At 39.9% G+C, this 13,315-nt stretch overlaps 1 protein-coding gene across 1 annotated transcript; it reads left to right on the top strand.

The window, feature by feature from the left end:
• The first annotated feature begins 95 nt into the window (after positions 1-95).
• On the top strand, positions 96-4,079 carry LOC139711452 (sperm axonemal maintenance protein CFAP97D1-like). The gene is made up of 5 exons (XM_071623333.1): positions 96-198; positions 799-988; positions 1,573-1,696; positions 2,389-2,534; positions 3,923-4,079. Exons 1-5 carry the CDS (start codon positions 96-98, stop codon positions 4,077-4,079), a joined length of 720 nt encoding a protein of 239 aa, XP_071479434.1.
• The last annotated feature ends 9,236 nt before the right edge of the window (positions 4,080-13,315 follow it).

Genomic DNA, 13,315 nt, shown 5'->3' with positions numbered 1-13,315 from the left:
ATCTGGGAAGTAAGCTTCTCTAGAAGCAGAGGGAAAGAAGGATCGAGAGAATTTGAAAATTTATTTCCTTCTAGTCTCAGCGAAACACAATAACCATGCACAGAGCATACCAACCAATCACGCCGGCAAACAACAAGCTGCTGAAGAAAAGATGGGATGAGAGACGGTTCGACAGGCATCGGATGAAAGTGCAGAACGGTCAGTTTAAAACGTTTTGGTAAAATAATTTTAAGTAGTTAAATCACTTATTTTCAATGTGCACATTTAATCGAGAAAGCCACACGCCAAATCTTTGAGAGCATAAAACTCTACTTTTTGTCTTTTGGCAATTTCATTTCATTTCATTTCATTTTTGCGCGTCCTGTCAAAATCCTGGGCCCTGTTTTATAAATGTAATGATTGATTATATAGTTGATTTTTATCATAAGTCTATGGCAGCCTGTGTGTTAAGGAAATTTATAATCGATTATATCTTTTGATAAAACGGGGCCCAGATGGGGGCCCCCCAGATGTGTTTAAGCGAAATGAAACCTGTTGTAACTACTCCAACTCCTTGGATCTACGGATACAAAGATGAGTTATAGTTCGCTTCATATACCGTAATAACACTTGTATACATAATAGATCTAGATGTCTACATCTGTTCATCTAGGTGGCAAGAGTCTGCGGTGGCTACTTATTCATTTCTGATGTTGAACCCATGCTATTCACCGAAGTGAGGCCCACCTCTGGTTACGTTAGTACAGAACTATACTTTCCTACTTGATGGTAATGATTTACGTTCATTTCTGGGTGCAGCCAAACCCGTAATTGACGACAAGCCCCCGAAGACCTACATGCATCTCCACCTCAAGCTGAAGAAGATGCAGATGGAGGAGGAGCGGCTGACCATCATCGAAAGAGACAACCGCATCCTCCTCGAGAAGATGTGTCACATCATGCTGACCACTGGCAGCGTGGACAACAAGAACTACTATGACAGCAAGAGGTGACTCAAACTTTCCTTCTTCTCTCCTTCTTCCACCATCGGGTGTTTTTACTAGTCGTAAAATTTGACAGGTCTTTGTGTGGTGTATGTGTACAGTTACAGTAGCTTTTAAAAACATTCTTACATCTTACTACAATATGTGCGGCTAAACACAATGCTCCTCTGTTAACGAAGCAAGGATGCTCTGCACCTTCTGAGGTTTGCAGAAGTGGTGGTAATTACTTGAGTAGTTCTTCTGGCAGGGTGTTCCATCTAACCAGAAAGAATCTCTGATAGCGAAAAGGTATCTGGAATTGCCGCGTGTGTCCATGGAGTAATGTTACTACGGTACCGGGATCTGGTTGACGATTCGGTGCATCTTCGTTGCATCGTCAGTCCTGCGTTACTGTGAAGTTGGTCATTGAGTTTGCTCAGCTATTATTACTAGAAACGTGATTTTCTTAACGTTTCTTTTTGCGATTAAGAGGTATAATCATTATGTATCATAATATATCAGTATGATACATTATGTATCATAATGTATCATTTTTGTATCATAATGTATCTTCAATGTTTATTTGAAATGTTGTTTGTCTCCCATTCAGTCTGAACCGCATGGCTCGTCAGCGTGAGCTGCTTCGCGTGACACACGAAAACCAGGCTATCATGAGAAGAATCCTGTCCAAGCAGGCTACGTACAGCCGTCACCAGTGGGAGGATGAATGGAAGGTGCTATTATCATACTAAGTACTGTCTTATTTTCCCTCTTCGTGGCTATCGGAAATCATCTCATCCCCGCTTTATAGATTATCGCAAACATGGAAAAAATACAACGCCTATACAGTGGCGTTTATTCAGTGCTTGAAAGAATCCCAGTGTGGGTATCGTTTTGACAAGTTTGACATCCGTTTCTTATTTTCTTTCTTTTCATTTACATTATTTCATTATTGTTCTATATTAAAGAGCAACATAAAACTATATTTTCCTATAAACAATAGAAAGTTTTCTTGTTTTCTCAACACCTCACAACAAACAGCCCCAAGCAAAAACGTTATGGAAACGGGAAGGATAATTGAAATGTAATGTTACACTTGATCAGTTTTTGTTTGATTACAGTTCGTTTTTGTTGTTGTTTTTTTCTAAATCCTGCTAGTTTGATATATAGACAAGCTTGAATATAGATAAGACAGCTCAATGTCAACATCGCACTTGTTTTTTCGATTTTTCGACTCATATTTAACATTTTCCGTGGGCAACATTGATCACCGATTAAAGCTGATACTCTGTAATCCATTTTACAGATAAACATGGTGTATTTAAAAAGAAAGTGTCAGCTTTACTTTCGCAATTTGTTTCACGTTCGCTCATTGATGTAGACTGTTGACAACGCAGTTATATTATTATTTTTTGTTCATATTTAGCTTAACAAGATGTACATGAAAAACATCGCAAAATACCCACAGTGGTACGAGAGTGCGTACGACCAGTGGAACAAGAAACACACGTTGAGGCGTAGCACACACAGTCGCAAGGAAGGGGCAGATCACGAGGCACCGGAAAACAGCGCGTGAGTTAAACTGTGAAGATAAATATTGTGTTGTCTGAAGGTCTATGGCATTTTTGTCCCTTGACTGGTAAATTTAAAAGGAAAGTGCACAAAATGCAAACGATAAGCGAAAACTTAATGGGAATTATATAGAGAAAGTATTTAACGCCGGTGAATCAACTATAAACGCGACAGGTGCGGCGCCTGCAAGTGTAGCTATTCACACCACGACTTTGGTGTCGCGTACTCGATGCTTACAACACTGTGTATAGAATGTGACTATTAAAGAAAATATCACCTCTGTGGAAAGAGAAATTACCCTCATTACCAGATCCGCTCAAGACATACCAATTCTGTCATGTTATGCAATACAAGCGGATAAAAAGGACTAGAGGATTTTTCATAGTCGAAAAAATGTCGCCAAACCATATCCACAACTTGACATTCATAGCTTGTTTTGTATGTTACTCTTTTTTAACAACTCAGTGGCGGATCCAGGGGGGAGCACACCGGGCGCCCCCCCCCCCCCATTTATTTCTTTTTGTTAAAATAAAAGAAATAAAAATAACAAATGGGGGCGTCCCCTTTAATTTTGTGAAGGCACCCCTCTTTACGGAATTCCTGGATCCGCCCCTGCAACTGTCAACGACATTAAAGTAATCATTACATATAAGTATCACAACTAAAACACTGATCAAATCAGTGGTTATTTATGTCCATGTAGGGCAATTTACCAATCGGTTGCATAAAAATCCTTCGACGGAAGAATTTCATGAATTTGAATAATTACGCAGTACCCACTGCATGCTATAAGGTTAGAACTAGCACGTGCTGTCGGGCGGAAGTTCGGTGATTTATGGAGATGACGCCTGGTCCGGAGATCAGGAGGTTGTAGGTTCGAATCCTGCTCGAGTACGTACGCCCATGATATATTTTATCACGACTACTACTAAGACACTGATCAATTCAGTGCTTATTTACGTCGATGTTGGGCAGTTTGTCTACCATATTATCAGTGGCATAATCATAGCATGCTTGGCATGCTTGCGGAATCTTCTCATACATTGGTAATGTTTTGTTCACTCCTAGAAAAGAAAAATATTTAAAATCACATAAAGAGATAAGTTAATTGATGTTCTGCGTTGGCTCCCATGATGGTTCATTTAAAAAAATCAAAGTATAGGCAACAATCTCTATTAAGTTCTGTACAATGTATTCTTTTTTTTAATATTGGCCTATACGTGAAGGCCCCCATGAATGCATAAGAAATCTTGCGGTGTTTAATTTGTGATATGATAAAAACCGTTGTATATGTGCCATTTCAATTTCCAAGTTTACGTACTTTCTTAAGCATTCTATTTACGTGTTGCTTTTCTCTCTATTTACTTATTTTTTGTCCTAATTCACAGGCGAGTTTCGTTAGCCAGAATGGAGAGCGCCAATCGAGCCGAGAAGCCGAGAAACCAGGAGCGGTCAGTGAGAAAGAAGTCCCGGGGAGGTCCCGCTAGATCACGGCGTAGATCGGACAACTCCAAGAATAAACCTAATGGATGCGGAGTCAGCTAGGACGTACAAAGACGTACAAGCAAATCATGAACAATAAAAGCACTATCTCCATAAATTTAGCAGTCCATGTTTGGCCTCACTAAGCACACTTATAAGTCTTTGTATGCCGGCTATGCTTCCTTTCACGTGACGAACTGTACCGTCCTAATTATGACGTAACTCAACGGAGTAGTTCACTCGATACAAACAAAACTGCGCTTAACTTTCCTTCTACAACATAACAGTCAAAAAGCATGATTTGCTACGGGAGTATGCACTGAGATTTCGTGTGCTGGAATTAAAAAAAAAAGCGCCAATAAAGTCAACAAACTTGCATTGAACTAGTAAACTTATTTGTCACGCCCCTGCAGTAAGTGGTTCCGGACGATATAATAATTTGCGACAGTATAACATATACTGCAGTTGCCATCAAACAGACCAATTTTTGTTGCGTGGATTTATTTTACTGTATTAGGGTACAATTTCACGTCACAAATTGTTAGTGGTCTATTTTGATAGAACACGACACGGCTGTAAGGTACACCTCGTGATAAAGGCGGGGAGGATATTGTTCTGAGTGATAACGGGTAATAGGTCTTAACTCTAGCAAGAGAGTTTTTACCTCGTCACAAATATACAATTTACACCTGCCAATAATATCTATTCACATTTACGGACGTCTATAGTAAGCAATCCATGTATTGTATTCCTATGTTTTTAACACTCCCCCTCCCATGCCCACTGGATCCTTGGTTATGAAAAAGCTTATCTGAGGTTTTCTTGACAAAGCACCGCATTTCACATGAAACCCCTTTTTATCTTAATACATGAATAATAATTTGTCTAGTACATGTTTCATCGGATTCAATATTTGTAGGCTACCGAAAATCGTGTTTTTGTTGTTTCTTCCTGTCATCATACATGCATCTTTCACTGTTTCAGACCAGTGACTCTGCATGGTTGCATCTGTACCCAGATGTGTTTGATGGTATACCTCAGAGTAATAATAACTTAAAATGAATATTGGCTTACAATAAGAGTATCCGTAATCATTATAAAATGATGAATAAAGAATTTCACATCACAAGAAACCACAAACCCTGTAGGCCTACCACTTAAAATCACATACATAACCTCATTACAAGGGTAACACCAAAGAGATCATTTCTTTGTGTGACACAAACTAATGTACTCACATTCACACTCTTATACACAAACACACACTATGCAGAAAGAAACTGTGTATTCCTAAGAGGAGTTGTGATTGGCTAAGCGTCATAAGGTAGAGTTGTGTAGATGGCAGTCTGTGTATACCATAGATATGATATAATGTACATTGTACCTCCATGGTGTATTGTACATGCATGCATTATAGGAGTTTTGGTTGTTGACTGTGTCCTGCCAGATCTTTGAATTTAACATCAAAATCAATAATTAATGTTTATTACTGTCAGTACTTGCATTCCTTACTCACTTCCTATGTCACTTCTCTCCCTCCCTTTCCTCTCTCTCTCTCTCTCTCTCTCTCTCTCTCTCGCGTCTTCTTTCTCCACACAACGGTCCTTTCAAGAACTATGTGTACATACACATTGGTGCTACTTCAAACATCTCTTCCTCCTTTACATCACAATGCAATCTTTCTAAACAACCGAACGTTCGACAAAAATTATTGTAGTAGTTACGAAGCATGTATTTAATGTAAGACACAATAAAAAAACAAAAAATATGTAAAGATATTTACAGAGATTGACATTTTCTTGAGAAACCAATACATTGACACAAAGTTAAAAACAAATGACAAAAATGACTGGACAACAGTGAAGGGATAATCCATTCACACAAGGTTCTAGGAAAGGACTTTATGTAGCCTACATTGTGCTTGTATTACTAGTACTGTACTCCACAATTCCTATTAATACACTGCATTGCAGGTGACTGCGGTCAACCTGTAGAAAACACAGAATATAGTACATCGCACAGTGGACTACTATGCCACGACATATCATGACCCTATATCTCCCCATTATATCATCACTTACAGCTGTAGAGTATAGCCTATTTACCAGGCTTTTCACTATTGCTGGTGATATTCCTTCACAAGTGAAAATGGAATAGAATTTGATTGCTGTGTAATCAGTCAGTTTAACAAATATATAAAAGCATATGGAAAACATCCCACAGCCACTATAATTCAAAGCATTATTGTGACACAGCAATAAAACTCTACTTGGTATGCCAGGTTGGCCTCTGTAAGCTTTTGAACGTGTCATACTGGGCATACACTGTACACATAAAAAAATAAACATACAATGTATCATAAACAGATTTTGAGTCCCTTCAATTTTTTTTTTTTCACCAATGGCTGCCTCATCTCCCCCCCCCCCCCAAAAAAAAAAAACAAAAAAAACCCAAAACTTTAATATACATGTATATGTATTTTCCACAGTATGGCCTTTACTTTCCCAGCATTTTACATTGCTTGTGACATCAGAGAAACCCTGTTCAAGGAGAATTCAGCCAAAATAAAAGATAACTTTTCAGAGGCTGTACATTAGTTTCATACAGAACAGATAACTTATAATGCACTTTTTTTTTCTGCAAATACTCAGTGACTCTAGAATCGTGCGATACATAAAAGCCAGTTCAAAATGCATTTAAAAAATTACTAGAAATAACTAGAAAAGCACTCTGAGAGCATAGACCTCTGCCAAGCACCTACTTTCCACCGATGATCTTGCCCTTCCCAAAGAGATTTTTCTCCTCTCCATCACTGAGGAAAAACTCTTTGGGCTCTTCCATAGAGATCAGTGATTTCCACCCATAGGTAAACATCCTGATAATCGCCCGATTTCCCAACATACATTGTAGAAGCTTTTGTTAAGTCATAAACCCTATGCTGCGTGACGTCCTCGCCCTAGCAGAAACTAGAGCACGCACTTTAGTGCGCGTTTGAAAACCTCAAATATGCGCAGCTTGAACTCACAAATTCGTTGACCTTACCTGTTAAAATATCAAAAATCCTTCATAAATGCCCCCAAAATTTTCGGATCATTACCAAAAGTTAATCGTTTGTTACTTGTGTCATTCTTAACATTTCCTGCACGTTTCATCCAAAGCCGTCGACTACTTTTTGAGTCATTTTGCACACGGACAAACAAACAAACAAACCAACAGTAACGAAAACATACCCCCCCCCCCCCCCCATTGGCGGAGGCAATAAATAGATTTCATCTTTGGAAGCATAAGGTGGTAACTGAAATGGAGGATAACTTCTACACAGCGAGTCGTTATCAAGGCTTTCAATGGAACATGCCAACAAAATTTCCTATTGAGTAAAGAAACAACACAGTCAAAACTCTCTGGTAATTCATTTCATAGTGCAAAAATCTTCACTCATCTTCAGCTGATCTGAAATTTTCACTGATCTGAACTTGATTTTCCCCAATTTCAATAAAACCATTCCTACTTCAGCCCTTTTAGGGTTAAAGATAATATTAAGTTTTGGTACCTCAAAAGTTTCCCTGAGTTTCCTTGTCTTAGTTTGTGTTTCAGGTTAAAGTACCTTTCATATAACTAACACTGTGAGACTTACTCGCCCCAAGGTGCTCTCATGTCTTAGCAATCATGCAATAATGGTTTTGTACCAGAACAGAGCGGGCTCTGAAAAATTTGAACAATCCCTTTGTTTGACTCGACGCGGTACCGCGACAATCAATATACACGTATTGTACGAAATCATTATTGCATGATTACTAAGACATGAGAGCACTTTGGGGGGAGTAAGTCTCACCAGTGTTAGTTATATGAAAGGTACTTTAACCTGAAACACAAACTAAGACAAGGAAACTCAGGGAAACTTTTGAGGTACCAAAACTTTATATTATCTTCAAGTATCAGATGGAGAGAAATCTTTAAACATCAATCACAATTTGATGGTGAAGGGATACAATTGGAAGCTCACACAGCAGGGCAGGGGCAGGGGAGCGTGCAACTTTGCACACAAGATGAGTCGATAAATAAAGTGCTTTCAATCTCAGAAGTAAGGAGAGCTTAACAATTCACAGTCAGCCAATGGTCCCCATCTTCACAAGTCAAAACTCCAAAATTATGCGCGCACGCTGAATGAGGCCTCTACTATCTATGTGCAGTTTTCCTGTATCTATATTTTGTTTTTAGACAGAAGTCTTGAACAACTATGACATGGCACTTTATCACAGTTTATAGTCATGTCACGTTAGAAATGACTTTAGTAGAACACCAGCGAACAATCTATGACATTCATTGTATATAATCATACTCTTAAAAAAAACAAGAGCAACATATACTATGCTGTACCATGAAATATGACAGCTTTCAAGTACATTGTACATTGACCTTGTCTGAGTTTTGTCAACATGGCCATGGACGAAGTACATGTACAGCGAAGGACATGTTTACTTCCACAAAACTGAAGCATGTCTATGAATTATTTACAAACACTAAATATACACACAATACTAGGTACAGTACCAATGAAATGTGATACTTGGAGCTAGAATTGGCAATTAAATCTATATTTTCCAGGTGAGCACATTACAGTCTGGACAATATACACCCATGACTTGCAAGCTCAAGCACATGATTGGTAATGTGTGTTCAAATCAGACGTCTCCATCACTTATACACAACAGACATGTTTAAATAAATATAACTACTGTATCACTGTTTGATATTGTCATGGTCAGCTGTAAAACTATAATAAATAGCTTACCAAATGACTGAAATATTAGCCCATCAATCACTGAGAGAAAATAACTACTATCAATATGCCTACATATACATTGTACTTAAAGGTGTTTGAAGATATAAATACAATGTACCTCATCCTCGCCCAAAAGTAACATTTGTAGGTCTTTACGTCCTTCACTAGAAATGGTAGTTCAAATTCCAACTTCCACTAAAATTGGCAGTAACTCATTCTGATTGATGACCAATGTTTGAATGTACATAGACTACTAGTAGCAAGTCCAATTTCGAGCATTAAGAGTCCATGTATAAAACCACTTTAAATCTAAAATCCCGCGAACCTTTTTTTTTTTTGGGGGGGGGGAGGGGCAAGTCATAGTACCTGGTACTGAGCATGTCAGAAGTAGCTTTCCCAGAGATACAGCTTAGTCTCATGCAATGGTGCATGTTGAGACACCCTTGGAGATCTCTTCATCTAATATTCATCATAAAATAGATTATCAAGAATATATTTTGTGGATGAGACAAACATACTTTGGCCTTAGAGGATACGATGCGAGTCTTGTTATTTTCTAATCAAATTTATCATTGCACCTGCTCATCAAGCTCTGTGCAAGTCATAAATCACACAAATTATGACATCTCCCAGTAACATGTATGCACACGCACAAACAAAAGCATGCACATGCATCACAAAGGTCGCTTTCTCTGAAACCAGGTTTGCACTCCATGATCCATTTTACCTAATTTGCTGGATGATTTGTAATCAAGTCAATATCTCTACATTTATACTGCTTAAACAGATTGTGAATCATTGAAAGTGACCTTCATGGTGTATAAAAAGTTGAGATAATCATTAAAATGATCAGGTTACTTGTTCCCTCTGTTATGCAAAGACCAATAACAGGACAGTGACAGCTAAAATATTGTTTTCCAAATCGAATTGATTGAAGGTAAATATCTCTGCTTGAGGTATACAACTGCATGCAATAAAGTCTGTAGAAAAGTGTATAAAATCCAATGAAAATAGGTGTTGCATGACTTACTATTTTACATAATATACATTAAAATGTATCAATGCTCTTGAATTCACCTTGATGTTATAAAGTTCTGCATAAATAAGAGTACAAATGACTGCAATTCAATGTATAGCTTCATAAAAATATTGAAAATCATGAGAACACATCAATACAGTGAGAACAATGTTCTGTACTCGATAGTCTTCTCAACAGTACTGAAATTCACGTAAAATCAGCTTGGCTGATAGTCTCCAGCGCATGATATACTGTATACGCTATATATTTCGCGTGGGTTTTATTTTCGCGAATTTCACGAGTTGGGAGCTATTCGCGAAATTAACAACACGTGAAAATATTACCTTCCAAAATGAATCCCTTGCCTTGATGATACGAACATTTCAGTATACCGGTACCATGTCACGGCTTACCGAACAGACCATACCTTGGCTGAGCTTGTTTACGTACGGCACGTCCACATCTATACACAGCCCAGTCGCTGTAAGTAGCATTCGCACAGCGTACAGTATTAACAGCGTCTGTGCTGGTCGGGCTAGCTAGCCCACATCTACTGAATACTGTAGAGCCAATCCATTATCGCAAGGGGTAGAAAACTTACTAGTACTACTCAGTACTCATAACCGAAGAACTTTCAGTATGTGGGTCGTCTAAATGTTATGTCATGATAATTATTTGTACAGATATTGTTCTTCTTATATTTCTTTTTCATTAAATTATATTTCAACGCATTTTCAAATACTAGTACACAGAATATAATTTTATCCCTTTTGATGATTGGAATACACCCAAGACACGAACTGGTCATGCGATGCCTAGCCAGCTTGACTGGCATCAGCCCGCGCGGCCCACCCAGAGCGCGCCTCACTAGCACTGCACGCGCCGTACTGAAACTCGAACTAGTGTGTACTTGTTGTGTGTCTGACTGGTTTCGGGGTTTCGTAAACTTGTACTCAGTTTTTATTTTATTTTCTTCCCTAATTCAAAATTTGTCACTTTTGAAATTATATGTGTTTATACGATCATTGATTTATTCAACAAATAAATTGAGTGCATGATCGATAATTAGTTGTATTTTTTCATCCAAAACTTCAAGTTTGCTCACCTATGGGCCCTCGCAGCGTTTGGAAAAGGCCACTTAGACATGCACAATTCTCATCATTCGTGGTGGCGTTGTGTGTACATTGTGCACATTACTAGTGTCGTGTTTGCTGTGTGTGTGTGTGTGTGCACTCAAATGTGATGTCAGCTTACGTATTACGCTTGTAGTAGTGTACACAGTTTTTTGTTTTCATTCACAAATTTCATTACTCGTATGTGGGGGTGGGAGGGGGGGGGTAAAGTTTAGTACCACATACACAAAATCCAAATTTTGGCTTACTAATTTACTGGGTTTTTATGTCTCTGTTATGAGCTTCTGGAAAATAAAATATTTTAATTAACTGAAGGCAACGTTTTACCACTAAACGCTTTGATTATATGAAATTCCTTCGTAATAAAAAACCATCATACCCATCTGATAGTAGTGTGTGCCCTGTTCAAATTATTATCGTATGTATAGGCGCCGGGCCCGCCCCCAGGGTCTGTGCGTGGGAAAGTTCTTTGATTTGAGTTGTGAACATTTCATTCATAAATTTGCGTAGCCTACTACAGTACGAGTACCACTAAATTGCATCCCCCTGCTTGCAGTTCAATCCTTCCGTGATTTGTTGTGAGTTCAGAGTTTGTCAACATGTATCGCTACTTTAAACCAATTAAGGAGAGTGAAAATCACAATCCTTTGCTTCCAAAACCTACTGCAAACCATGGACTGGAACCGGCCAGTGTGAGGGCTGCTAATGAAGCTGTTGTGACCGTGGCACTTGAAGATGGAAGCGGAGGATCATCTCACACCAGTGATGGCAGCAAAGCTCAGAAGAAGCAACGTGGGATGTACGGCGCCTACTCGGCTGAACTTCGTGCTAAGATCGGACGATTTGCAGCAGAAAATGGGACCGCCGCTGCTTGCAGGAAGTTCACAAAGGCATTGGGAAAGCCCATTAATAAGAGCACTGTTCGAGGTATGCGCACTTCTTATCTCAAGGTGTTGAATTCTAAGCCAGGTGCCATTGTTACTGACCTGCCTCGACAGGAGCATGGACGGCCTCTTTTACTTGGTGAGTATGATAAGGATGTTCAAGCATACATACGCGGCATCCGAGAGGCCGGTGGGGCCGTTTCAGCGAAAGTCGTCCTTGCTGGAACCAAAGGGCTCTTGAAGAACAAGAAGCCACCAGTCCTGGCTGAGTACGGAGGGTCCATCAATCTTGATAGGGCATGGGCGAGGTCTCTCTTGGACAGGATGGGCTATACCAAGCGCAAGGGGACGAAGGGAGTGAAGACGAGGCCCAGTGACTTCGACGAAATTGGTGGAAAGTTTTGGCGGAGAATAGGGAGGAGAGTAAGGCACCATGAGATTCCCGACGATCTCATCATCAATTGGGATCAGACAGGTGTTAACATCGTACCAGGGGGAGAGTGGACAATGGAGAAAAAGGGGGAGCGGCAGGTGCCACTAAAGGGAATTGACGACAAACGTCAATACACCGTTCTCTTGGCCTGCACGCTGGCGGGAGACTTTTTGCCACCGCAAGTCTTGTACCAGGGGAAGACTGACAAATGTCATCCGAACGTTCAGTTCCCCCAAGACTGGGACATCTTTCATACGGAGACTCACTGGTCGAATGCTGAATCAATGATCCGGTACATTGACTGTGTGATTGAGCCCTACGTGAGGAAAACTCAAGAAAGGTTGTAGTCACCTGCGTCTCCACTCGTCATCTGTGATGTTTTCAGGGCGCACACATGCGAGGAAGTAAGGGAGCGGTTGCGTAAAATGGGTGCCCTTCTCGTCTACGTCCCCGCTGCATGCACGGATCTGCTACAGCCGCTCGACGCCACGGTGAACAACCGTTACAAGAAAGAACTGAATTCTCAGTTCAACGAATGGTACGCAGAAATGGTAGCTGTTGGACTTGAGGACGGTAAAGCGATCGGAAACATTGCGAAAGACATTGACCTCCGCACATCTGTGTTGAAGCCAGTGCACGCCAGGTGGCTCATGGCCGTCCATGACGTCCTACGGCATGACAGGGAGATCATCACCAAATGGTGGGAAGTAACCAGAATCGCCGATGCCGTCATCCAAGCTAGAAATGCTCCCGTTCCTGCAATGGATGACTCCCATGCTGAGGGAGACTGGGAGAACTAAAATGTTCTCCATCAGGGTCCTGTAAATATGTTTGACTTTCCAAAGTTACCGTTCTACAGTTACAATTATCTTTGAGGCGTTCAACTTCATGAATTCATCGTTTGGACGCGGTGTTAAACTTTAACTCACTGTGACTTTATTTTCATAACTTTTGTGAGGACTATTAGGTACTGTAGTATCAATTGTGGAAATCCATCATGATTTGGCTCTCCGGGCAGGATCTACCACTACGAGTATTTTGTCATTCT

This window comes from Diadema antillarum, unplaced genomic scaffold (genome assembly GCF_040938485.1).
Source record: "Diadema antillarum isolate AM-2024a unplaced genomic scaffold, OU_Dant_1.0 seq00001659_RagTag, whole genome shotgun sequence".
NCBI lineage: Eukaryota > Metazoa > Echinodermata > Echinoidea > Diadematoida > Diadematidae > Diadema > Diadema antillarum.
The sequence above is the reverse complement of the archived record's forward strand: the minus strand, read 5'-3'. Positions and strand labels throughout refer to the sequence as shown.